Below are 26,615 nucleotides of genomic sequence, written 5' to 3'. Positions count from 1 at the left end.
GTTTCACTAGTTGAGTGTAGGCAAGGATGGGACTGTCTCCCAGGTGGGAGAAGGAGGAATAGACATCAGGAAACTGTTAAAATTATTGCTCAGGAGAAAGGGCCACAGTGTTTGGAAAGCCAGACAGAGGACAGGACCAGAGAAGCTGGCACCACTTCCCATTTGTTTTCAGGCCTGGGGGAGTGGTGGGTGCCAAAGGGCAGAGCCGGGGAGCAGCGGGGAGGTGGCCCTGACACAGCCTTCCGTCTTTCCAGGTCCCCTGCAGGCTTGAGCCCCTTTCATTTAGGATACACCTTTGAGAAGCCAAAGGTAAGGAAAGCTGAAGATGGAGTGTGGGGGAATCTGGGGAGATTGGCCATGACAGCCTCAAAGCCAGGTTATGGGACTCTAGTTTCTGTCTTGCCTTGGGAAGTGTATCTTGGCAACAAAGAGCCCTTTGCCTGTGACCAGGGAAGAGTCAGGGAGGGACAAGGATTAGAGATGGACGTAGTTAGCTTTCTGCTCCCAGAGAAGCCCAGAATGCTCCTTTCTCCTCTAGGAGAGCCCCAGGCTGAACAAACATTAGCCTCCCCTTCTGCCCTGACAGGTTTGCTAGGCTATTCTCAGGTTGGTGGATCGGCTCAAAGAATAAGGGATGCAAGGTGACCTGCTCCTGACTCACAAGGAGAGTGCTAGGCTCTGGGGCTCCCACTGAAGGAGAGAGAGCCTGGGGAAGGGAGTGGAGGCTGGGTGGAAGGGAGGGCATCTGGCATCTTCTCTGACTCCCACCCCCTGCAGGCGCAGCAATGGTGGACGCGGAGATGGCCGCGTTTGGGGCCGCTGCCCCCTTCCTGCGCAAGTCAGAGAAGGAGCGGCTGGAAGCCCAGACCCGACCTTTTGACCTCAAGAAAGATGTCTTTGTGCCCGATGACAAAGAGGAGTTCGTCAAAGCCAAAATTGTGTCTCGAGAGGGTGGCAAAGTCACCGCTGAAACCGAAAATGGCAAGGTAGGTAGCAGGGCTGGCATGAGAGGCCCTCCTGGGACCCCCTCCCGCAGCTGGGGTACACAGAGAAGTTCCCACCAGGACCCATCCCACACAGACCTGAGGACAGCCTGCTTTCCCCCTCTTGGGGCAGGGATCCACGGCTTCCAAACAGCCCTTCTCATTCCCAATATCCTGTCTATCTTCTCTGTGATGCCCGTCCTTCTCTCTTGAACATGGCTGTCCTAGAACTCGCCCTACTCCTTTCCGGGCAGAGGGAGGGCTGACCGTGGGTCCTGCATGGGGGCTGTTGCAGACGGTGACCGTGAAGGAGGACCAGGTGATGCAGCAGAACCCTCCCAAGTTCGACAAGATCGAGGACATGGCCATGCTGACCTTCCTGCATGAGCCCGCTGTGCTCTACAACCTCAAGGAGCGCTACGCCTCTTGGATGATCTACGTGAGTGCGCCATCCAGGACGCCCTTTGAGTCGAGTAGCTTCCCAGTCCCCAGAGGCCCACCTGCTGGAGCCACAGGTTTCTGTTCCTTGTGTCCAGGCATTACTGCACGCTGTCCGTGGCCCTGCATCCCTGGTTCAGTTCTAACACCCCCAAGGCCGGGAGTCCTCAGATTGAGTGCTTTTGTAGATCTTCCCTTTTCTTCCCCTCCTGGCACTGTTCTCTAACTCGAGAACCCACTGTTCCTCCCTCTTTATCATGAGCACTCAACCCTCCTTCTCTACCCCAGACCTACTCGGGCCTCTTCTGCGTCACCGTCAATCCCTACAAGTGGCTGCCGGTGTACAACGCCGAGGTGGTGGCTGCCTACCGGGGCAAGAAGAGGAGCGAGGCGCCGCCCCACATCTTCTCCATCTCTGACAACGCCTATCAGTACATGCTGACAGGTGACAGGACTTGGTGGCAGGGTTTTCTTGGGATCTGCGTGGGGGTGGAGGGACTCACAGTAGGTCTGAGCAACCGGTAGGTGCCTGGAGGGAGGCCGGGCTGTGGGGCGGGAGAAGCGTGGGTGGATGCCAGGCAGGAGCATCCTGTGTGTTTCCTGATTTTTCCTTCCTACTTGTTCCCAACAGACAGAGAAAACCAGTCCATCCTGATCACGTGAGTGTAGCTCCTAACCCGTTCTCTTTCAGAACCTTCTTGACCCCAGCCCCTATCAAGGACCCCAGGCCCCATGCATGGACCCACAATTCTCATTTCCCTCCACCTTTGTGCCAGCTTCTCTTTCTTCTGTGGCCTTTACCCTTGCCTTGCCTTCCCCACTTCTTTCTGCTTCCCACCCCTCTTGGAGTTTCCCTCTCCCGTTCCCTTTGCTCGCTCTCCTCCAGCTCATCACTCACTCATCCATAAGCCCAGTATCACTGTGTCTTCATCCTCTCCCCATTTTCTTTCATCTTTCCCTTCAGTAACGTTCCCCATTCTGCCAGCCTCACCTTTTCTTTGCCGAAAGGGCCAAGGCCCATCTCTTCACATTGACCTTGCCTAGCTAAGACCAAGATTCTTCTGCCCAAACCCGGCAACTTCTTGTGGCACCCTTCCTGGTGCTCCCCCTGATCCCACGTGTGGTCAGGGTGCTTCTTGCTTTGGGGCTCCCACTCAAGTAGGACCAGACCCTCTCTCCTGACTTGAGGTTTCTTTGTCTCAATGAACTGCATCTGTTCACTGCCTAATGAGGCTCTGACTATTATAGCGGGGAATCCGGGGCCGGGAAGACGGTCAACACCAAGAGGGTCATCCAGTACTTCGCTGTTATTGCTGCCATTGGGGATCGGAGCAAGAAGGATCAGACACCAGGCAAGGTAGGCCTGTTGTCCTCCATGGGCCTGCACTGCAAAAGGGGAGGGGGAGGCCTCTCACCCACCATCCTTCCTGATCTTTGCAGGGCACCCTGGAGGACCAGATCATCCAGGCCAACCCTGCCCTGGAGGCCTTTGGCAATGCCAAGACCGTCCGGAATGACAACTCCTCCCGCTTCGTGAGTGATCCCTGACCTTGAATTTGGGATTTGGGTTGGTGGAGGGTTGGTGTCACATACGAGCCTTGCCTCAACTCATCATCGGTCTCCTCAATCTCCCCAGGGGAAATTCATTCGAATCCATTTTGGGGCAACTGGAAAGTTGGCATCTGCAGACATAGAGACCTGTGAGTGCCATGAATCTGCTAGGATTCGGCTTGAGCTCACCCTTGTTCTATGTGATCACAATCCCACCCTATCCCTCTCTTCTCTCTGTCTCTCTATCTATGTCTCTCTTTAGGCCTCTGCCTTTTAGTCTCTCTCCCTCTCTTTCTGTCTCTGGGTCTGTATACTTATCTCCCTCTTAGACTTCCTCTATTCTTTCTCCACCTCTGTCTCTTCATGCGTGCACGAGAGTCTCTCTCTTTGTCTTTCTCTTTTCCTCTGCCTTTTACTTGCTACATTTATCATTCATTTTCCTCTATTTCCTTGTACCTAAATCCCCAAATTTCTTTCCCTCTTCTCCCCCTACTGTTCACAGACCTTCTGGAAAAATCCAGAGTTATTTTCCAGCTGAAAGCAGAGAGAGATTATCACATTTTCTACCAAATCCTGTCTAACAAAAAACCTGAGCTGCTGGGTGAGTCAGAGCTACCAACCGAGACCAACTATCTCCATGGTAACCTGGTCCCCTCTGCTTGCGGCTGCTTGCAGACATGCCCTGGGTTTATGGCACTGCTGGATTCAGTTCTGTGGGATGTGAGACCACAGTCAGCCTTGTCATATGCTTTCCTGCAAGCCCTGTACTGTGGTAGGCAACCCCAGTGAGAGCCAGGCTTTTGTGCCCCTTCCTCAACCCATCTTCTCCTCCCAGACATGCTGCTGATCACCAACAACCCCTACGATTATGCATTCATCTCCCAAGGAGAGACCACGGTGGCCTCCATCGATGACTCTGAGGAGCTCATGGCCACTGATGTAAGTGGGTAAGAACCTGGTAGAGAAGTGAGGGCACTGGCAGAGGGTTAAATGAGGCCAGTTCACTGGCTAAGGAGGAGAGCTGAGATGCTATCTGTTATTCAAAGTGGTATGACCCTCCCCAAGGGCCAGAACATGCCTTATGACCAGGATGTGTTGGGGAATGGGTATGTTGAGATGGGGTGACCAGTATTTGGTGTTTGAGCAAACAGAAAGGGCTGAAACAGAGAAGCAGACAAGCCAAGAAGCAAAGCATCACCAAGGGAATGGGGGTGGTTCATGCAGTTGCCATGGGATGGGGGCAGCCTATTAGGTGAAGACTAGATATAGACAGGTAGAGAAGGTTTAAGCAGGGAATCAAGTGTAGGGTCGAGAAGAGAGACAAAAGTAAAAAACATGAGTGGGTGGCCAGAGCACCTCCAAAGGACAGATGTGGCCACTGATGCCAGATCTGGGGCAGTGTGCAACTTTCCTGCACTTGGTTTTGGAGTTCCACACTGGGTATGGGAGTCTCAGAAGCTACAGGGATTCAGGAGAGAAGTTCTCTCTTCAGCTGAAGAGGGATCTCATTTACCTGCCATACTTCCTTTTCTGGGGTCCACCAATATGGGGTTTGCCTACAGAATGCCTTTGATGTGCTGGGCTTCACTCCAGAGGAGAAGAACTCCATGTACAAGCTAACGGGTGCCATCATGCACTTTGGAAACATGAAGTTCAAACAGAAACAGCGAGAGGAGCAAGCTGAGCCAGATGGCACTGAAGGTGGGAGTCTGGTATGCTGGGGGCAGGTGGGGGCCACATCTGGAGAGGAGTCCTCCCTGTGCCAACTTGGCTGCCTGCCCTCTCCTTCCAGAGGCTGACAAGTCCGCCTACCTCATGGGGCTCAACTCAGCCGACCTGCTCAAGGGGCTGTGCCACCCTCGGGTGAAAGTGGGCAACGAGTACGTCACCAAGGGCCAGAATGTCCAGCAGGTGGGTCATCTTCAGAAGATAAGTGGGGAGGGGGCTGGCAGGCTTCAGGGAGGGCTTTGGATTTCAGTCTCTGCATTAATCTGCTCGTTTGGTTTCTCGCTCAACTTCCAGGTATCATATGCCATTGGGGCCCTGGCCAAGGCCGTGTACGAGAAGATGTTCAACTGGATGGTGACGAGAATCAACGCCACCCTGGAGACCAAGCAGCCACGCCAGTATTTCATAGGGGTCCTGGACATCGCCGGCTTCGAGATCTTCGACGTGAGTGGGGGAGCCTAGGCACACAAGCGCAGGGGCTGGGGGAGGGGGGAGGGTGACTCACTCGTTCCCACCTGTGACCATCACGGCCAATCTCGGAAAAGGCTGATGCCTCCTCCTGTCTTCCAGGGGAGCACCTTTCCCCACTGGCCCGACAGGGCAGGGGCCTGGCCACACCCCTGGCTGGGCTTGGGCAGGCCAGGTCAAACCACTTCAGGGTGGGGGGACCACACGTGCTGCTCAGATCCCTGCGGGCCTGACCCGCTCCGCCCCTGTTCCCTGCAGTTCAACAGCTTTGAGCAACTGTGCATCAACTTCACCAACGAGAAGCTGCAGCAGTTCTTCAACCACCACATGTTCGTGCTGGAGCAAGAGGAGTACAAGAAGGAGGGCATCGAGTGGGAGTTCATTGACTTTGGCATGGACCTGCAGGCCTGCATCGACCTCATTGAGAAGGTGCTGCCTAGCCTGCTGCCTGTGTCCCCGTCCCCTGGCCTTCCAGACAGAGTGGCTGAATTCCCCACTCACACCATACCTGAGTGCCCCCGTCTAAAAGGCAGCCCCCACCCTGCTGGGGAACATGCTCTGGATCCCGAGCCCTGTTGTGTCCTGACCACCCAGGACAGGGGGGCACAGGGAGAGCTGAGGTCGCAGGGGCTTGAGAATGGACACAGGGAGGATGGGCAGCTCCAGGAATCCTCCCATACCAGTGTGTTTAACAGCCTGGGTTTGACCTGGCTTGAGTGTGGGGCAGGGAATCAGAGTACACCTGTTTTCAGCTCCCCCATGGCAAGGATCTGGACGATGGAGTGCTGTGTAAAGCATCAATATCATTCATTTCCCCAGACTTTCACAAAGGTCCCTCTGAAAGCAAACAAAGTCTTCCACCTTGCGAAGGCATGAACAGGTGTAGGTCGGTAAATAACTGCACTCAAATCTGAGCCTGTTACCTTAATTCCCAAAGGGGCATCACCATAAGCAAATACTGAGCTTAGAGCAGGATGCTTTTGCATCCGCATGAAGCATGCTCAGTAACGCTTTCCCCTCTACCCTCAGCCTATGGGCATCATGTCCATCCTGGAGGAGGAGTGCATGTTCCCCAAGGCCACTGACATGACCTTCAAGGCCAAGCTCTATGACAACCACTTGGGCAAGTCCAACAACTTCCAGAAGCCACGCAATGTCAAGGGGAAGCAGGAAGCCCACTTCTCCCTGGTCCACTATGCCGGCACCGTGGACTACAACATCCTGGGCTGGCTGCAGAAGAACAAAGACCCACTCAACGAGACGGTGGTGGGCTTGTACCAGAAGTCCTCCCTTAAGTTGCTCAGCAACCTGTTTGCCAATTATGCGGGGGCTGACGCACGTAAGTAGAGACTAGAACCCTGGGGACTAAGGAGCAGGGTTTCTACCATGGTCCTGAGGCAAGCTCATTGCAACACTTGACCCCTTCCGTGTCAGGTTGTGCTCTAAGGTTTACAGGCTCAGTGAGATAGAATGGGGTGGAGAAGCTGGGCCCCACATAGTAAAGACCCTCACCTGGAGATCAGATACAAGTGAGGATGTAGGGAGAGTCCGTGATGGAGGCCTCTTCTCCATCCACACGTCCATTCAGGTCATTTTCCCTGACTCTCCTCCCACAGCTGTCGATAAGGGCAAAGGCAAAGCCAAGAAAGGCTCATCCTTTCAGACCGTGTCAGCTTTGCACAGGGTAAGCGTGTGCCCCCAGCCCCAGCCCAGCATGGCTCCCCAGCACCCACCAGCCCTGCTCCTTCCCGCCGTTCCCATGCCTGACTTCTCTGTCTCCTCCTTCCCTGTGGCCCCTTTCCCTCCTTGTCTATCCCCCTCTCCATTCTTTCCCTCTTTGCTGGTGGCCTCTTCTCTCTGTGTTTCCCATCTCACTCTCCCCTTCCCTCTGTCCTTCTGACCTCTCTCTCCTCCGTGTCCTCCCCACCATTCCTTCATCCTCTCTCTCTTTCCCTTCCTTCCGTACTTCTCTCTCCTTCACCTGCATTACTTTTCCCTCCTGTGCTTTGGGCCACAGGAAAATCTGAACAAGCTGATGACCAACTTGCGTTCCACACACCCCCACTTTGTGCGTTGCATCATCCCCAATGAGACAAAGTCTCCAGGTGAGGTCCGAAACTCAGCCCAGCCCCTTGCTGGCTGCATGCCCCATGCCCTGGGGACAGGGACTCCTCAGCCATCTCCTAATCCCCCACCTCAGTGGTTTCCAAATGACACTCTCCTCCGATCCCCCATGAGATGGCAGACTAGTCTCTCCCCATTTCCCCGTATTTGCAGCGTGGCTCAAGGGGGTCCTGTAAGGCACTTTCATGGGCATTGACTCATAGCACGCACCCCCCAGTGAGACATATAGAGATTGTTTATCTTTTTTGACTGATTAGGAATAGGAATTCCAGTTCCTCAGGGGCCTGGCTCTGCTCTGGTCAGCTTAGTGACCTTGGTGAGGTGCCTTAATTCTTCTGGGCTTAGTTTCTTCTCTAGAAAATGGCAACTACCTATGATAATAAATACAACGTAAAAGAAGGAATGGGAAAACCTTTGGTTATTCTTAAGAGTCCAGCTAAGGGAGGGGGGGGGGAAGGATTTTCCCAAAGGTTGCTGGCTAGTGAGAGACAGACCCAGAATCAGAGCCCAGAATTTTTGGCTTAGCCCGGCACTCTCCCCACACCTTCCTCTCCCACCTCGTACTGCTGCAGGGGTGATAGACAACCCCCTGGTCATGCACCAGCTGCGCTGCAACGGTGTGCTGGAGGGCATCCGCATCTGCAGGAAGGGCTTCCCCAACCGTATCCTCTACGGGGACTTCCGGCAGAGGTGGGTATGGGGGCTCCCCAGAGCTCAGGGAGCAGGGGGAGCCTGGGAAGACTTGGTGGGGAAGCAAGTCCACAGGTGGCCCTGAGTGCTGTGGGCAGAGCAGATTGGTCCAGAACATGAGTGACTCGGGGCACCACCCTCTCCAGGTACCGCATCCTGAACCCAGCAGCCATCCCTGAGGGCCAGTTCATTGACAGCAGGAAAGGGGCAGAGAAGCTGCTGGGCTCCCTGGACATTGACCACAACCAGTACAAGTTCGGCCACACCAAGGTGAGGGAAGGGAGGAGGCGAGCTGACTACAGAGGGACCTCTCCTATCCTTTGGGTCCCCACCTCACAGCTCCTTCCCTTTTACCAGTCATCTTAGGACCATCTCTGAACTGCCTTCTCCCCCTCCCCTGGACCATCCAGTGCCCCTGTCCCAGCTCCAGCTGTCACTGGCCTCCTCCCTTGAGTTCTTTCCTAGGGTATTACACTGCTTAAAAGCAACCTCTCCTCTTTCCCCTCCCGGCCCACCCACTGCTGGCCCACAGGTGTTCTTCAAGGCGGGGCTGCTGGGGCTGCTGGAGGAGATGCGGGATGAGAGGCTGAGCCGCATCATCACCCGCATCCAGGCCCAGTCTCGGGGTGTGCTCTCCAGAATGGAGTATAAGAAATTGCTGGAACGCAGGTGAGGGCTTCAAAAGGAGGCTCCTGGCCATCTAAGGTTCAGGCTGATTCAGGGGCAGTGTCAGAGGAAAGCTCACCAAGATGTGAAGCAAGCAGACTAGCCGGAGGGGCTCCTATGGACCCTGGATGGGCCTCACGGCCAAGGCATCAGAGAGGAAGGGAGAGCTATTACGTACAAGTCAGGGCTTCAGGACAGGAAGGAGCTGGGACTCTCTCACCACCCTCTTGCTGGGCCCCTGCAGAGACTCCCTGCTGATCATCCAGTGGAACATCCGGGCCTTCATGGGGGTCAAGAACTGGCCCTGGATGAAGCTGTATTTCAAGATCAAGCCGCTGCTCAAGAGCGCAGAGACGGAGAAGGAGATGGCCAACATGAAGGAGGAGTTCGCACGCATCAAAGAGGCGCTGGAGAAGTCAGAGGCTCGCCGCAAGGAGGTGGAGGAGAAGATGGTGTCCCTGCTGCAGGAGAAGAATGACCTCCAGCTCCAAGTGCAGGCGGTGAGGCTCCTGGACCTCTGTTAGCTCGCCGGTCCTGCTCAGCCAACATTCCCCACGCCTCCTGCACCTCCCCACCCAGGGCTCACCTTGTCCTCTCACAGACACAGGTTTCTGGAATCAACACTCCAAAGTCCTCCAAGGGGGTCCCTCTAGAGAACAAAAGGGAAGGGGGAAAGAACAAACTTTTAAAAACACTGGCTTTCCGCTTGGTTTCAACCTGGATCCACAGCCCAATAATCTTTTGAACTTACGCAAACCATGCATTGTCTTTGAGTCTCAATGTCCTCATCTCTGGACTAGGGATGAAGCTGCCCATCTTACCAGACAGTAAATATGTAAAATGCTGGCATCAGTAAATGCAGTTCCTTTCCTGCAGTGAAGGAGACCAGAGGCAGAGAGCCTCTCTGCTTCCATCCCCCAATGTTCCCATCACATTGTCCTGAAATCCTTCCCTTCATCATCCTTCTGAGGTTTTTCTCAGCTGGATATATCCTGGAGCTCCCCTCCTACAGGCTGAGCCTCTTCCTCCCCAAACCTGGCAATGTGAGGACCCCACCCACTGAAAAGCCTCCCCTCTGTGCCTTGTCCTCAGGAACAAGACAACCTGGCTGACGCAGAGGAGCGCTGTGACCAGCTGATCAAGAACAAGATCCAGCTGGAGGCCAAGGTGAAGGAGATGACCGAGAGGCTGGAGGATGAGGAGGAGATGAATGCGGAGCTCACTGCCAAGAAGCGCAAGCTGGAAGACGAGTGCTCTGAGCTCAAAAGGGACATTGATGACTTGGAGCTGACGCTGGCCAAGGTGGAGAAGGAGAAGCATGCAACAGAGAACAAGGTGAGGGCAGCTTCTTCTGGCTCTAGCCCAGGTCTTAGGATTTCTAGACCATAGTGTGGTTCTGGTCCTTGGCATTGGACATCCCCATAGATGTCTCCAGGCTAATGACCTCTGACCCTGAAGGGGATGGGATTCTTGATCCACAGGTGAAGAACCTGACAGAGGAAATGGCTGGGCTAGATGAGATCATTGCCAAGCTGACCAAGGAGAAGAAGGCTCTGCAAGAGGCCCACCAGCAGGCCCTAGATGATCTTCAGGCTGAAGAGGACAAGGTCAACACCTTGACCAAGGCCAAGGTCAAGCTGGAGCAGCAAGTGGATGATGTAAGTAGATTGTCACAGGACCTAGATATACCGTGTGTGTGTATGGGTGTGCGTGTTTGGAAGGATGGGATTGGGGAGGGTTCCCTCCCCTGATACATTTCTAGTAGGGGACTGGAGAATAGAAAAGGGTAAGGGTGATCACTATGAGTTATGTATCTCATCCCACTGATATGATCAACAATAGAGATGGACTTCCTTATTTCAATTTAGGTTCAAGCCTTTATAGACCACAGGGTCTAGAGAGTTATCAAGTAAGAATGTGACATATTTCTTTGGGAATTTTGTGAGGCTCTGAGGATCTTGTGACCTCTAATATTTTAAGCAGGATCTGGCCTTCAGTGGTCATTGTTCCATAGATAGTTTTCTGGGTATATCTCCATTGGATCATTTATCACCCATGTTATCATTATCGAAGTATCTGTCTCAACCATAACATTGTAAGTGCCTTTAGGTGAGAACTTGGATTGATTCAGTTTTGCATCTGAAGTGCCTAACACACTCCTGCAGGATACTGCTGGATGAATGAATAGAGCTTTGGGTTTTGTCATACAGTCATTCATGAAATCATTTATCAAATAGTTACTAAGCATCCTTCCAAGCTGGGCGCTCTCATAGTCCCTTGGCCCACTCTGGGAAAGCTTTTCCAAGTCCCGGACATGTCTTAGGATTCCCCAAATCTGGAGTGACTAAGCTTCCAAATCCCCAAATCAGGATGATTGGTCTTATGGGACACACTGCTCCTTCTCCCCACCAGCTGGAGGGATCCCTGGAGCAGGAGAAGAAAGTGCGCATGGACCTGGAGCGAGCAAAGCGGAAGCTGGAGGGCGACCTGAAGCTGACCCAGGAGAGCATCATGGACCTGGAGAATGACAAACAGCAGCTGGATGAGCGGCTGAAAAAGTAGCGTGTTCCCCTCCCTGGCACCTTTCCTCCTCCCTAGCTCAGCAGCCTGTTACACCTATGACAGTACAAGCTGTCCCAATTTGTTCACCCTCAGAGGCTGCAAGCCTCACACAGCCTCCGAAAGTGGGGGCAAAACCATGGGCAGAGGCCTCCAGAAAGAGGGCTCTCCTCCCCCAGACACATGCAGCAGTGCCCTGCCGTCCTCCCTGGCAAAACAGTCTAACCTGGATTCCTCGAGCCTTTTCTTCCTGTTGGGCAGCGGAGAAGGATGGAAACTCATAGCTTTCCTCCTTCTACACACCAGTTGGTTAACCACTTGGAGACCAGTTGCTTAACACCGAGGAGGGCTCCACACAAAAGCCTCTCAGGATGGGCCTTTCAGGTCCTTCTCAGAGAGCCCTGAGGACCCCAGAGAAATGGGGCAGCCCCCACTCTTGAGCAGTGCAGGGATCTGATTAACTCATGGATCCAGTTCTTACTGCAAGTCCTACCAAGATGTACAGGTCCACTTCCCACACTTGAGAAACAGCCTGCAGGGTAGTTTTGGATAATTAAGGATCTTATGGGGCTCTAGGGTCAGGACTATGAAAGCCTCTGAGAGTCATCATGATTGCATCTTCCTGGGGCCTGTGTCCACCCAGGAGCCCTCACACTTCCTCAGGCACAGCAGGTGCTGAATGAATGAAGGAGTACATGATCCCAAGGATCCTCAAACCACCTTCTAAAAATGGCATTTTGAGGCCCACTTTACCAAAGAGGAAATGAAGGCTCAGAAAGGCTAACCCAACAACCCAAAGTAATGGTGATAGAATTAAAGGCCATTGGAGCTAAAAGGGGCCTTTGAAACCATCTGGTCCAATGACGTCATTCTACAGGACCATAGAGACGAAGTCCCACAGAACCCAGGTGTTGTCACCCCACCTGTGGTCCTCTGCCCATTACATTTCTTGCTAGACTTGAGGCCTTCAACATGTGGTACATTTTCAGGGACCCTACATCAGCCTCAGACACTACTTTTCTGATGAAATCCTGCTCTTCTTCTTCTTCTTCTTCTTCTTCTTTTTTTTTTTTGGTATTACCGTTTCCAAGTACTGGTGAGTCCTCCTGCTGCCCAACGGACCTTCCTCATCTTACCCTCCCTCCTTCCCCCCAGGAAGGACTTCGAGCTGAACGCCCTCAATGCGAGGATTGAAGACGAGCAGGCCTTGGGCAGCCAGTTGCAGAAGAAGCTCAAAGAGCTTCAGGTAAGCTTTGGGATGCTTAGGCTGGAGCCCCTGGGCAGGTCATCAGCTTCCTCCACCCCCTTCTCCAGAATGTCCTCCCCCCAGCATTACAGGAACTTGCTATAGGTCCATGAAGGGAGAGCTTGAACTATCACAGTACACCCAGGGAGCACCCCTAGGAGGGCTGGGTGATCCAAGGATGACATAGGAAAAGACCTGAAAAATATCACAGGTATAGGGCACAGAAACCCTGGCTTCCTGTCTCAGCTCTGGTTGAGCTAGCAACTGTGGGGAACTCATTCTAGATATCTGGATCTCTGTGTCCTCCCTTGTTACCAATGGCTTTTAAGATCCTTTTAGCCCTGACAGTCTGTGGCTTTGATTCTTACCCCTAGAGCAGACACCATGTTAGGGCTTCAGACAAACATGGCTCTCTCATGCTAAACTTTTAATATTTTTGCCACTAAACTGCTTAAAATATCCCTAGAACACAGGTCTCTTTGTCCCTCTTCAACAGTCAACTTCAGCCACTTTCTTTCCAATAGAAAATGTATAAAGTTCTGGCCTAAAAGAAGGCTAGTTCAGCTATCCAAAACATCTCCTCCAAATCCTTTTATTTCTACTTCTCTGCTGGTAGAACTGAAAAGACTTGCTGTTCCAGACAGGCCAGGAATGCTCTAGAGCTGTGGGGTGGGCGCTCCCCAAGGGAGGGCTCCAGGCAGTGGGTCTGAGCCCTCTGTGTCCCGGGCCAGGCTCGCATTGAGGAGCTGGAGGAGGAGCTGGAGGCTGAGCGCACGGCCAGGGCCAAGGTGGAGAAGCTGCGCTCAGACCTGTCCCGGGAGCTGGAGGAGATCAGCGAGCGGCTGGAGGAGGCCGGCGGGGCCACATCCGTGCAGATCGAGATGAACAAGAAGCGTGAGGCCGAGTTCCAGAAGATGAGGCGGGACCTGGAGGAGGCCACGCTGCAGCACGAGGCCACAGCGGCGGCCCTGCGCAAGAAGCACGCGGACAGCGTGGCCGAGCTGAGCGAGCAGATCGACAACCTGCAGCGCGTGAAGCAGAAGCTGGAGAAGGAGAAGAGCGAGTTCAAGCTGGAGCTGGATGACGTCACCTCCAACATGGAGCAGATCATCAAGGCCAAGGTGGGCGGCCTGCTCACCATCCTCACCCGCAGTTATCTCCATCTACCTTCACTTTGTGTCTGTGTCTCCTCTCTTCTCTGATAGTTGCATATCCCACTTCCCTTCATCCACTCTGTTCTCCAAATTTCTCCCGTCCATGCCTCTCCTCTGTACTTCTTTAACGGTATCCCTTTCCACCGTTCAAGGCCCCCTACGTCCATTGTGTGAATCCCCTTTCCCCCTCAGGCTAATCTGGAGAAGATGTGCCGGACCCTGGAAGACCAGATGAACGAGCACCGAAGCAAGGCCGAGGAGACCCAGCGTTCAGTCAATGACCTCACCAGCCAACGGGCCAAGCTACAGACCGAGAACGGTGAGCCCTGCCCCATCTCCCCCGACTGCCCGAGCCACCAGCCTTGGGTAGACACTTACACACGTGCGCACATGCGCATGCACCCACACCAAGACCCACACATGCACACCTCTCTCCAGAGAATGGGGCCTAAGGGGAAAGGGAATGGTTGGGGAGAGGGAGGGGTGGCTTACCTTCCAGAGTTGAGTGTGCCTTCGTGCCTCTCCAGGTGAGCTGTCCCGGCAGCTGGACGAGAAGGAGGCACTGATCTCCCAACTGACCCGAGGCAAGCTCACCTACACCCAGCAACTGGAGGACCTTAAGAGGCAGCTGGAGGAGGAAGTTAAGGTGAGGCCCAGACTCAAGCCACTTGGCCCAGGCCAGGAGGGAGCAGGTCCCAAGAATGAGGCTTGCTGTCTTTCCATTGTGCTCCCATTTTCCAAATGGATTAATAGCCCAGGGCCTAGCTCATGTCTCCTAAATCAGTTGCCCAGGCTGAGGCCCTCTGCCTTTCTGCTGCCATTTCTTGGGGGAGGGGGCACCTGGTCAAGGGCAAGTGAGGGGGAGGAGAGAAACACACTAGGGAGGAATGGCAGCCTTGGCAGGGCGTAGGTGTGGGATGCAGGAACTGCCCCACTGGGTCCTGGGATTAGCAGGATGGTCTGAAAGCTGGAGAAAGAAGCAAAACTGGAGCCTCTTTGAATACTTTCCTTGTGAGCAAAAAGGTGGAAAGAATATGACCTTTTCAAAAGGCCAGGGCTCCAATCCTAACATGCCCTTGAGAGCTTGGTAGTCTTGAGGAAGCCCCCTAGCGTCTCTGATCCCCTGCCTCCTCCTCTGGCAATGGGGATGAGGTTGATACTGACGTTTGTAGCAAGAAGCAAGGAGTGCTGGGCGTTACTCATGTAAAGAGTGCAGCGCCCAATGGACATTCTCTGTTACCAGTCCTCTGTAGACTGTTCCAGATCCCCTGGGGAATTAGAGCTGGAGGAGGTCCCAGGGAGGAGGGAGAAATTCAGTGAAGACATGGGTGAGGACTGGGGTGTACTGTGGAGAAAGCTGAGACCTCCTCCCTGTGCCCACCCCTCTGCAGGCGAAGAACGCACTGGCCCACGCGCTCCAGTCCGCCCGGCATGACTGTGACCTGCTGCGCGAGCAGTACGAGGAGGAGACAGAGGCCAAGGCTGAGCTGCAGCGCGTCCTGTCCAAGGCCAACTCAGAGGTGGCGCAGTGGAGGACCAAGTACGAGACAGATGCCATCCAGAGGACCGAGGAGCTTGAGGAGGCCAAGTGAGTCCCCAGGCAGCCCACCCCTCGCTGAGGCCCCTCTGAAGGCAGGACGCACCCCAGCCCGATGCTGGGGAGATTCCTCACCGGGGATGGACACTTGGCCAGGTCCCGACAACACAGGAGTAACCCAGTCCAGGGCCCCACCTCCTTCTCCTCTCAGGGAAGCTTTTTGCTCGCGTTATGTTTCTCATCCGAATATAAGACGAACAAAAGGTTTGTCTGAGGGCAGAGTGCTCCCACCAGGGGCAGGGTGCTGTGACAGAGGAAGTGGGGTGGGCCGTGGAAGCCCATGCCTCCTCCATGTCTGCAGCCTAGAGGCTGGCCCAGGGTCAGAGGAGACCACCTGGAGGGCCCTCCTCGGTGCTGTGGGTCTTCACAGCGTACCACCGAGACACTCTGCTGGCCAAATTCTCAGCCCCCTGGGGCCTCTCCTCAGCTTCTCCAACAACACTTCTGAGTTTTCAAGGATTGTTTTCTAGAACACTCACATTGTTTCCCCTTGTCCAAATCTACACCCTCTATCTTACCCAACCCTGTCCCATTTCCCAAATCGCCACTGCCCCGGGCAGGAAGAAGTTGGCCCAGAGGCTGCAGGACGCTGAGGAGGCCGTGGAGGCTGTCAACGCCAAGTGCTCTTCGCTGGAGAAGACCAAGCACCGGCTGCAGAATGAGATCGAGGACCTGATGGTGGACGTGGAGCGCTCCAACGCAGCCGCCGCGGCCCTGGACAAGAAGCAGAGGAACTTCGACAAGGTGGGACCGGGCTGGGGGGCTCCACCAGGGGCAGAACAGGGAGGCCAGCATCACCAGGAAGCCAGGGACCTCCTCCTGGGGGGCCAAGGGGGTGCTGGGGAGGAGGCTGAGCCCCGCAGAGGGGCCTGGGCAGGCCCTGGAGGACCAGGGTGGGGGCGGGGTGCTGGGGGCTGTGCAGTGAGCCGGGTCCCCACAGATCCTGGCCGAGTGGAAGCAGAAGTATGAGGAGTCCCAGTCCGAGCTGGAGTCCTCGCAGAAGGAGGCACGCTCCCTCAGCACAGAGCTCTTCAAGCTCAAGAACGCCTACGAGGAGTCCCTGGAGCATCTGGAGACCTTCAAGAGGGAGAACAAGAACCTCCAGGGTGCGCTGGGGCTGGAGAGGCCGGGGAGGGGCTGGGGAGAGCCTCCTTGTGTGGCGCCACTCAGGGGCTCCAAGAGGGGCGTCCCCCATCAGGGGACCATGGCAGCCCCCAACTGAGCGGCCCGGGCCCCTCCCCCAGAGGAGATCTCCGACCTGACGGAGCAGCTGGGAGAAGGAGGGAAGAATGCTCACGAGCTGGAGAAAGTCCGCAAACAGCTGGAGGCTGAGAAGCTAGAGCTGCAGTCAGCCCTGGAGGAGGCTGAGGTGAGCCTGGCCCTGCCTCACCCCTACTTCATACCCACTCCTACCCACCCTTTCTTGTCTCTGACTCCCCATTCTTCTTCACCAGCAGGTGATACTCATCCCCAGACAAAATTTATTAGCTCCCTTCTCTCAGTCTGCCCACTAGCCCAATACCATGACTGCCTCCAAAGCCAAGGTCTCCACCAAGGAAAACATCACTGTGTGATCATGGGCGGAAAGGTTATAAAACCTACCGTGTTTATAAAGTTGAAATACAATCATCATCATAACCCCTCAAACAGTAGGTGGGAGTGTGGGCTTCAGAATCAGGCAGATTTGAGTTTGGAACTTGGCTTCAGGACCTCTGCTGTGTTACTGGGCAAGTTTCTTAACCCCTCTGTACCTTAGTTTTCTTATTTTTGATGGAACTAATATGCATACCCAATAAGATTTTATGCATAATTGTTATGAAGATTAAATGAGATCACAAACTTAAAAATTTAATACATGCCTCCAACATGCGTGTGTCCTTCCTGCCCAATTTGCTATTGCTACTGTTCGTTTTTAGAGAACCCAGAGAGGGCCCTGAATTTGGGGGCATCTAGCTTTTTTTCACTGAAAGGTAAGTGACCCGGGAAACAAAAATGAAGCTTGGAGTGTGTGGTTATGAAAACCTCCCCCTTTCCTATGAGACTTAGAAGTTCAGGATGGTGTGGTGTTAGTCCTAGAGGGTCTTGGCACTGGTGACGTCCAAGGCCTTTCCTTGACTGAGGAAGCCCAGGACATCCTGGGATGCAGGTCCCACCTCCTGTGTCTTTCCCCAGGCTTTCCTCTCCAAGCCACAGTCCTGGCTGATACCCAGCACCTCCTTTACCTCCCTCCCATCCTCGCTCCGTACCCTGACTGTCCGCTTCCAACCCTCTGGCCCCACCCCCTACCAGGCCTCCCTGGAGCATGAGGAGGGCAAGATCCTGCGGGCACAGCTGGAGTTCAACCAGATCAAGGCAGAGATCGAGAGGAAGCTGGCGGAGAAGGACGAGGAGATGGAGCAGGCCAAGCGCAACCACCTGCGCGTGGTGGACTCGCTGCAGACGTCCCTGGATGCTGAGACGCGTAGCCGCAACGAGGCCCTGCGGGTCAAAAAGAAGATGGAGGGCGACCTCAACGAGATGGAGATCCAGCTCAGCCAGGCCAACAGAACAGCCTCCGAGTCCCAGAAGCACCTGAAGATTGCCCAAGCCCATCTGAAGGTAACAGAGTGGGGGACTCCCTGAAGGGAGCTGCCTGCAGGTCTGGTGAGGGCCCTGGGTTAGCACACAGGAGAAAGGGGGAGCCACCTACCTCCTGGGCTTGGAGGCTTGACGAAAGAGAACCAGACCCTAAGCATGTCCTGGACCAGCCCAGCCTCCTGACCTAGACAACAGAGGAGGGGCCGTGGCCCTGGCCCTACACTTGACAGAGAAGGTTTGTGAACCTGACATAGGGTGTGTCAGACCATGACTAGGAAGCCCTGATGGGATGGGTGCAGGTCTCCAACATGCGTCCGCCCACCCCACCCCAGGACACCCAGATCCAGCTGGATGACGCGCTGCACGCCAACGATGACCTGAAGGAGAACATCGCCATCGTGGAGCGGCGTAACAACCTGCTGCAGGCCGAGCTGGAGGAGCTGCGGGCCGTGGTGGAGCAGACCGAGCGCTCTCGGAAGCTGGCAGAGCAGGAGCTCATCGAGACCAGCGAGCGGGTGCAGCTGCTGCACTCCCAGGTGAGGCGGTCGGGACCCCACGAAGATGCCCCCAAGGGGCAGAGCCCAGCCCGTTTACAGAAGTTCTGAATTGGATGCCCTGAGCGAGCGTGTCCAACTGGGATGGCAAATCACTCTGTTTCCTGGGCCATCTCTCCTCTGCTGATGGGGGCTCTTGGAAACACTACCTTGAGAAGGGGGCATGTACTTCAAAGCTAATGATGTCATGATTGGTTGGTGATGTTCACCCAAGTCACAAGTCTGGGAGTCGTGCCATGTTTGCTGTAATCTGGCATCCCTGATCTAGAGGACAGCCTCCTTTGCTCTGTAAAGAGGAGATCTGGAGAGTTTAAAGAAGCACAAATGCCATCCATACGCAAATCAAATTCTCAAGGGAGCACCATCATTCTGCAATCCCACACACCCTGTCTCCAACTGTGCTCTGCCATGAGCTTTTGTGTCCATCTTCTGGCAGGGTCCTGTGGGACTTTTCTCTGTAATCTAGTACATGTGGGAATGATGTCATGCACTGACCCCCTCCCCTCTTCCTTACTCCACTATATTCTTTCTGTAACTACAATCATTTCTAGGATATTGTCCTGGTTAAAAAAAAAAAAGTTTTCCCACTTTCCTTGGAATGTTTTCATGCTCCTAAAGAGACACGTCACTAAAGATGTCAGAAGTAGAATCATATAGGCCCTTTCTGGTTTGAAGTCTTTCTTCAAAGCTGAGTAATTTTAGATATAACATATAGAACATATCTGCTTTCTTAGGAAAAGGAAAAACAGATACAAAACCTGGGATATACAATAACAAAGATACAACAAATGCCCAAGGAATAAACAAAAGCAAGACTTAAAAAAAAAAAAGTAACTAGTTTTTTGGGGCACCTAGGTGGCACAATCCATTAAGCCTCCAACTCTTGGTTTTGGCTCAGGTCGGGATCTTGGGGTCCTGGGATCGAGCCTCACATCAGGCTCCGTGTTCAGCATAGAGTCTGCTTGGGATTCTTTCTCTTTCTCCCTCTTCCCCTCCCACTCATGCCCGTAGTCTCTCTCTTTCAAATAAACAAATACATCTTTAAAAGTAAATAATTAAAAAATAAAAAATGACTAGTTTAAATTTTCTGCAGCTAAAGGTGTAGAATCTAGTAACAAAGTATATATTAATATTTTCCTCTACCTATATCTAGAACACCAGTCTCATCAATCAAAAGAAAAAGATGGAGTCAGACCTGACCCAGCTCCAATCAGAAGTAGAAGAGGCGGTGCAGGAGTGCAGGAACGCCGAGGAGAAGGCCAAGAAGGCCATCACCGATGTGAGTGACTGCTCCCCCCCGCCCCCCACTAAAGACGGGAACGAGGGCCCTGGGTCCCAGCCAGGCCACCATGCCATGACAAGCTGACTCCTGCAGCTGCACGGGTGGGCGGGCCTCGGGAAACAAACCCCAGGCTGGGCAGACGGCGATCCTGGAGGGACCAGGGGCCCTGGGCCCTGTTCTTCTAGACCTCCCCCCTGCCCCCAGGCTGCCATGATGGCCGAGGAGCTGAAGAAGGAGCAGGACACCAGCGCCCACCTGGAGCGCATGAAGAAGAACATGGAGCAGACCATCAAGGACCTGCAGCACCGGCTGGATGAGGCTGAGCAGATCGCCCTCAAGGGCGGCAAGAAGCAGCTGCAGAAGCTGGAGGCCCGGGTGCGGGAGCTGGAGAATGAGCTGGAGGCTGAGCAGAAGCGCAATGCGGAGTCGATCAAGGGCATGAGGAAGAGTGAGCGTCGCATCAAGGAGCTCACCTACCAGGTGCGGGCATGGGGGCTGCTCTTGGCTGGATCCCCTGCACCAGGGCCGGAAGCTAGGATGATACCACCAAGAGGAATGAAGTGTTGCTCTCTCTTAGCCTGCTCTAGAGCAAGGAGTGGGAATGCAGCCCCCTGCTGCCCTGTTTCCACTCTGCCTAGCCCTGTCCTACACTGACTGTCCCCTGGCTAGAGGTCAACCTCTGAGCCTCTTGGCCTGGGAACTCTGCCTTCAACCTCACCCTCCGCCTGTCCACTGGGGACAACACCTACCCAGAGCTCTAGACAAAGCTCACCCAGCACAGATTCCCCGAAAGCAAGTATGTTACCAAGCTCTGTTTGGGGGCCATGACCACCAAAATACACCAAAAACTACCCCAAAGTCATTCAACACATCTCAGAACTTTCTGGTTTGTTTTCTACAATCAAACTCCTAATTAGATTTTACTCCTGTTCCAACCCAGAAAGTCCAGAAAGGACACACATGTCCTTAGATCGAGTCCCTTCCCTGCAGCCCGGGAAATTTCAGCATGCAGTCCCAGCATTACTTCCATCATGCGCTGGCTTCCCGAACAGGAGGGTTTATCCTCCACAGGACCCCTAAGGGCCTGCTCCCTGGAACAGCGAACATGCATGGTTTTGTGCAGGATTTCAGGATTCCATCAGCTCCCCCAGACTCTTTCCTCAAATAAATCATCAAAAATAGAATCGTTTTTTAATGATAAATAAATAAATAAAGGGAAGAGCGCCAGTGTTTGCTGAGGATCAGAAAGTAGAACTGGGTGCCGATATTTCACTCTGAGTAAAGACAACACGCAGGGGGAGGGGGCAAGCTCCCCCTCATGACCGTGCTGTCCTCACCCCTAACCACCCCACCCCAGACGGAGGAGGACAGAAAGAACCTGCTGCGGCTGCAGGACCTGGTGGACAAGCTGCAGCTGAAGGTCAAGGCCTACAAGCGCCAGGCCGAGGAGGCGGTGAGCGACCCTGCTAGGGACTGGGCCTGGAGGAGGGACACTGTGGAGCCTCCCCCACCCCCACCCTGGGCTGGGAGGCTGTGAGGACCTCTGGCTTCCTCTCACCTCCTCCTTCCCGTGCCTGGACCCCCGCAGGAGGAACAGGCCAACACCAATCTGTCCAAGTTCCGCAAGGTGCAGCATGAGCTGGATGAGGCCGAGGAGCGGGCGGACATCGCCGAGTCCCAGGTCAACAAGCTGCGGGCCAAGAGCCGTGACATTGGCGTCAAGGTGGGTGGGCCTTGCCTGGGCCTCACTAGTCACTGTGTCAGCACACCTGCCACCATCAATGCCCCTCAGACAGAGCCTGCTCATGCCAGGGAGGCCTCCTCTTCATTCACCGACCCCCACCCCCTCAATTAAACCCTGAAGCCCCAGAGGGCCTGGTAAAGCAGTCCTCGGGGACGTCTAAGATTCTTCCAGCTCTAACTTTTAATGGTTTTGTAAATCCCAGGCCCAGGGTGGTCAGCAACTCTAGAAGGCCCCAATTTGTCCCACTATGTCCCAATTCCCCCCCAACTGTGGGTCTTCTCTCATCTTCCACTACTTTTGGCCCAGAGCCCAGTAACTCAGCCCTAAAGTGGACAGCCCAGAGGACCCCCTTGTCCTCACCCAGGCAGCGCCCTCTGGCTGACCTCACAGTCCTCACCCCTCCACACCAACCCCTAGGACACATCTCTCACCACCTTGGGGGCTTCCCTCAAGCCCTAAGCGGTTCTCCACCCCCATCAGGTGCCCTGTGTCCCTTTTTTCTGCCCCTGTGTCTGCCCAACACGCACCTCCCCAGAGCTAACCGGGGTTTTGTGTCCTTTCAAAAGGGCTTGAACGAGGAATAACTTTGCCACATCTTGATCTGCGCTGTCCTGAGGGTGCTGATGAAGCTTCCAGTTCCAGAGCCTCTACAGCAGCCCCTTTGGAGGAAGCAGAATAAAGTTATTTCCCTTAAGCCAAGATCTGGCCTCCAGACTCTTCTTCACTGCCGGCCAGCCACAGGGACCTGAATGTGGGGGTGGGGCTGGGGCTCCAAGGGCAGAAGGGCTGCTTTGCAGGCAGTCCAAGGAGGCCTTCCTGGGTAGCCCTGGAGGCCCTGAGTATCCTCAGTGACAAACTGGCCAGGTGCTCCCATTTGTCTCCTTCACAGCAGGTGACACCTGTACTCCCAGCCCTCTCCCTGGTCCAGAGACCCTTGGGGTTCAAGGAGATTTAAAAAACCCTTAAGGCTTGCTGAGAGCACAGGCATCCCTTCTGCTATGAGCCTACACTGACTGACACTACCTTGCCCCCTAACCAGGGCTGGGCTGCCAGGACAGAGCAAGGTATAGGGATGCCCTCTGAGGTGTGGGCAAACGACCCCCAATCCCCGGCCCAGGGCAGGTCGCTGAGAGGGCACAGGGATTTGTGGTTACAGCCCATTTTACCCTTGCAGACACAGCCACCCCTGTCTCCAACCACCCTGAGGTCAGGGCCCCCACCCCACCACAGTCGGAACTGTTCCCTCAGCCCAGCCTCCTCAGACCCCCCTCAGATCCCCCTCTGTCCACAGCGCTCCTTTCTTGTCCTTCACTTCCTCCTGCTGGAACTTCCTTTCCCAAGACCCTCCTCATCTGGGCTTGCTGGAAGATGGGGCATCTTTGGCCCATTTATGGCTGGCCATCTGGAGAGGAGGCAGGCAGATGAGGGAGTGTGGAGAGGAGAGTCCCCCATAAGCAAGACTTTGGAGAATAGTGGGGGCAGTGGCAGAGGGCTGGGAAGTGGAGAAAGGAGCAAGCCTCCTCCCAACTAAACAAGCCCAGTCTCCCAGAGTCACCGCCACACCTGGGCTGCTGAGGGAAGCGGGGCACTGTGGGCCACAGCAGGCAGGAGCTCACAAGGCATGGGGCTGTCAGCCACCCACTGGGAACCGGGGAAGGCCTGCCTCAGCCCTGGACCGAATCTCCTGCACCCAACCACATAGCCGCCCCAGCCAGGCTCCTCCTCAGCCTCCACTCTGAGCAGCCAGGAAGAGGGCCTACCCCAGGAAGAATCAGAGAATAGGAGGAGAAGGGAAGCAGAGAAAGAGGGGATAACTGAGGAGGGTGGCAGTGGAGGGAGGTGGAGCTCAAGAAACTGGGGACCCCTGGGGCCTGGGGAACCAATAAAGAGAAAAGATACAAGCAGTGAGGAGGCCTTGGAAAGATCCATGGGCTCCCAGACTTGTCCTTGTGGGCCCCTCTACCCATCCATCCCAGGACCACTTCTCTTCCTAGGAAGGACTTGGGGAGCAATGAGGAAGTCAACAGAGGATAGGGAGACCCAGGGGAACCCTGAGAACGCAAGCTTTGACAGAGGAGAGAGGCAGGAAACATGGTGGAGCCTGGCCGCCGGTGGGAGGGGGCTGACCTGTGGAGAAGCAGAAAGGCAGGGTGAACTTTGGAGAGAGATGCTGCAGGAGCTGGGGTGGGGGATGTCACTTGGCAAGTGAAGAAATCCTGGGTCACCTTCAGATGTGAGGGAAATCGGCAAGGCCAGGAGTAGTGTTAGAGAGGGGCGGACAGAGACTCCAGAGCAGGACACAGAGGCAGAGATGAGACCGGCAGAGGGTGAGCAAACGTCGGGCTGAGAGCAAACAGAGACTCGTGGAAACGTCCACATATTGGACCCCAGGACAGGTAGAAATCAGGTGCCAGGGAGACTCAGAGGCCAAGCCCAGCTTTGAGGCAAGGAACTGGGCAGAAGGAAAGGGAGGTCAGCCAGAGACAGACAGAGATCCAGAGAGCCTGGCACAGCATGGCAACCTGGTGTCCCCTCACCTGTGGCAGGAGTGTCCATTCTGTGCCCTTGCAGTCCGGATCTTCCAGCGCAATGAGAGACCGCTGAGGGAGGATGGAACGCAGGGATGGATGTGAGAGCCCACGGTGAGGAGGGGACCTATGGGAAGGAAGAGGAGGGGAAATGGACCAGACAGGGGGGCAGAACCCTGGAATCAACTTAACCTCATCCCTCTTCCTTGTTCCATTGGAGGCAGTGGGAACGGCCTGCCTGCTGCTCAGCTGCCGCTCCACCTCTGCTGAGACCAGCCTGCTCAGAATACAGGGTTCCCTGAGGACAGAGCCTGGTCTTTGTTGGCAGGACCTACCCAATCTGACCTGGTGTTCTTAGCCCCTTATCATCTCCCCAGGGCAATGAGAACTGGGCACTGACGCACGGGACTAACCCCCCAGCTTGCACGCCGGGACCTCAAGTGACCTGGAGCTGGGGACAGGTGGTCTGCATCCCTTGGGGGACTAATATTTTGGTGTATGTACCTGCATGAGATGTGGATGTGGGGCTGACACAGGTCCCTGCCCCCTCAAGGACACTGGGTATAGGATACACATCCGCTGAAACAGATGCATGTTACCGAGTCCAGTAATGGGGCAGTGGTGGTGTGGCGGGGAGGAATTCTAGGGAGTCGGGAACGTTGGGGGAGAAGCCACATATTTAATGGAAACCTCTCCTACCCGGAGAAACTGACCCTGGTCTGTCCTACCCACCTCCACACTCTAGAGCTATATTGAGAGGTGACAGTGGATGGGGTGGGAGGGGGGAGCTGAGAGAGTGTTCCTGCGTGTGAGGGTGTGGGGGAAAGCCAGAGCAGGGGAGTCTGGCTTTGTTTCCTGAACACAATGTCCACTTAGTCATACCAGGCACGGCCTGCTGAAGGCCAAACACCTTACTGCCTCTGAGAGGTGGCATCACTGGAGGCCATGGAGGGGGGCCTTGAGGGCCTGGGGCACTCAGGGACACAGGCAAGAAAGGGCATGTGAGTAGGAGCCCCAGGAGGTTTTGGGAGAGGACACCAGAGTTCTACCTGAGGAGGGGGAGATGCACTGCAGAACACCCCACCCCCCCCCCCTGGAATGCAGGGCTTGGGGCCCAGCTGGTGTAAATCCCTGGGCCTGCCAGGCGTCCCAGCCAGCCAGAGCAGCACCTGCACCCTCTGGCAGCCCAGAGAGGGAGAGGCGGAAGGGAGCAGCCCCCCACCCCCACCCCCTCCTCCCTCAGGCCAGGATTAATGCCTCCTGCCTTGCCCTACCCCCTCCCAATCCCATGTCCCACACCAGGAGCAGTGGACGGTTAAACTTCCGCGTGGGAATGTGGGTGTGTAAATGTGCGTGTTGGTGTGCCTAACCGCAAGTGGGAAAATCTGTGATCATGAATGTGTAAGTGTGAAAAGTCTGCATGTGTGTGGCTAGGAATGCTTCCGGACGTGTGATTGTCAAGTCGATAGGGACGGGTAGTGGACCGTGGGTCTGAGTGTGAATTTGTGGTTGGTGTGGGAGAATTCCTTCTCCTTTGAGAGGACAGAGAGTGGCCACTGCAGCAGGAGCATCACTGGAGGGGCTGGGGCTCCAGATATGTACCTGAAGCAGCACAGCCTCAAGTCCGCAGGAGAATACCTGCCTGGAGATCAGGGAACCAGAAGGAAACCAGGTACACTGCGTTTGTGCAGGGAGAGGGCAGCATACACATCTGTTTTCTAACAAAGGGAAACTGAGTCATGGAGCTGGGCAGTAGATTCCCCTTATTGGGCATCCCAGCTCCAGCTCCCAGCCCCTAACACCATGGGACCTCAGGTCAGAGAGGGTGGGCAGATGTTCCCAGCCTGGGGGTATGTTAGGTCAGGCCAGGGTAGAAATGGGTAGAAGAGTGGGAAACCCCTAGCTGGGGTCAGGGGACAGCATCTGGCCTGCAGGAGAAGGTGACTTTAGCCCAGTGTGCTCAGCTTACCCTCCAGGTTAAAAATAACCAAGGTAAGGGCCTGGCAGGCAGGGGCGTTTGTGCGAGAAGGTCCTGTCTTCCTACTATCTGCCCATCAGTTCTTTGGAGGAAAGGAATGTGCCCAAGGACTAAAAAAAGGCCCTGGAGCCAGAGGGGCTAGGGTGACAGACCTTTCATGGGCAAATCTAGAGGCACTGCTGTCCTCCTGTCACCTCCAGAGCCAAGGGATCAAGGGAGGAGGAGCCGGGAGGGAAGAGAGGTGGGAGGGAGGGTCCCTCCGGAAGGACTCCAAATTTAGGCAGGGGTTGGGAGCAGCAGGATATAAAGGAGAAGGCTCCCCCAGGACAGACAGACACTCCTCTGAACCAGGTAAGAGAGAGTTTGGTGGACTCTGCGTCCAGTCCCCGGAGCCCCCACCTCAGGGAGTGGGGTGCAGGTTGGTCTGAGACCCAAGGGTTCTGCTAGAACTGCCTTGCCCAACCCTGGGAAGTTCCTACCGACAGAGGGGTGGTTCCCAAGGAAAACCCAGAAAACTCTTTTCTCCTCTGATCTACCTTTCTTTCCCTGCCTCTGCTGTCCCCCACTTTCTGTATCCTCCATGCTCTGCCCTCCATCTTCCTCCCTCCAAAGAGCTTTCTGCTCTTTGTCTGGTTTTATGTTATCTCCTGGTCTTTATCAATACTTGTCACTCCTGTCCTTCTTTGTCTGTCTCCCTGGCCCATCCTTCCTGTCGGCGTGCATGTGTGTTCTAATCTTCTCACCTCTA

General features: G+C 54.9%; 1 protein-coding gene across 1 annotated transcript; it reads left to right on the top strand.

Annotated features, from left to right (window-relative positions):
- Positions 1-785: 785 nt before the first annotated feature.
- Positions 786-22,003, top strand: MYH7 (myosin heavy chain 7). The gene is made up of 38 exons (XM_059372910.1): positions 786-986; positions 1,279-1,422; positions 1,710-1,866; positions 2,053-2,080; positions 2,670-2,778; positions 2,862-2,954; positions 3,058-3,121; positions 3,475-3,573; positions 3,808-3,911; positions 4,535-4,673; positions 4,765-4,883; positions 4,995-5,144; positions 5,427-5,597; positions 6,198-6,507; positions 6,785-6,852; positions 7,186-7,273; positions 7,865-7,982; positions 8,129-8,252; positions 8,515-8,651; positions 8,893-9,148; positions 9,741-9,983; positions 10,130-10,306; positions 11,061-11,206; positions 12,363-12,453; positions 13,185-13,574; positions 13,800-13,926; positions 14,135-14,253; positions 14,999-15,195; positions 15,765-15,948; positions 16,145-16,310; positions 16,449-16,573; positions 17,494-17,802; positions 18,114-18,317; positions 19,489-19,614; positions 19,822-20,097; positions 20,975-21,070; positions 21,206-21,340; positions 21,928-22,003. Exons 1-38 carry the CDS (start codon positions 786-788, stop codon positions 21,943-21,945), a joined length of 5,808 nt encoding a protein of 1,935 aa, XP_059228893.1. The 3' UTR covers positions 21,946-22,003.
- Positions 22,004-26,615: the final 4,612 nt, after the last annotated feature.

This window comes from Mustela nigripes, chromosome 13 (assembly GCF_022355385.1).
Source record: "Mustela nigripes isolate SB6536 chromosome 13, MUSNIG.SB6536, whole genome shotgun sequence".
NCBI lineage: Eukaryota > Metazoa > Chordata > Mammalia > Carnivora > Mustelidae > Mustela > Mustela nigripes.
Note: the sequence above shows the minus strand (reverse complement) of the source record. Positions and strands in the feature narration are given on the sequence as shown.

What these genes read in the sequence shown, in the direction of transcription:
- MYH7 (XM_059372910.1), top strand. Translation starts at nt 786, where the DNA reads ATGGTGGACGCGGAGATGGCCGCGTTTGGGGCCGCTGCCCCCTTCCTG. An exon ending in CAATGAGACAAAGTCTCCAG is followed by an intron (nt 7,274 to 7,864) that starts GTGAGGTCCGAA and finishes GTACTGCTGCAG; the next exon opens with GGGTGATAGACAACCCCCTG. An exon ending in GAGGAGCTTGAGGAGGCCAA is followed by an intron (nt 15,196 to 15,764) that starts GTGAGTCCCCAG and finishes TGCCCCGGGCAG; the next exon opens with GAAGAAGTTGGCCCAGAGGC.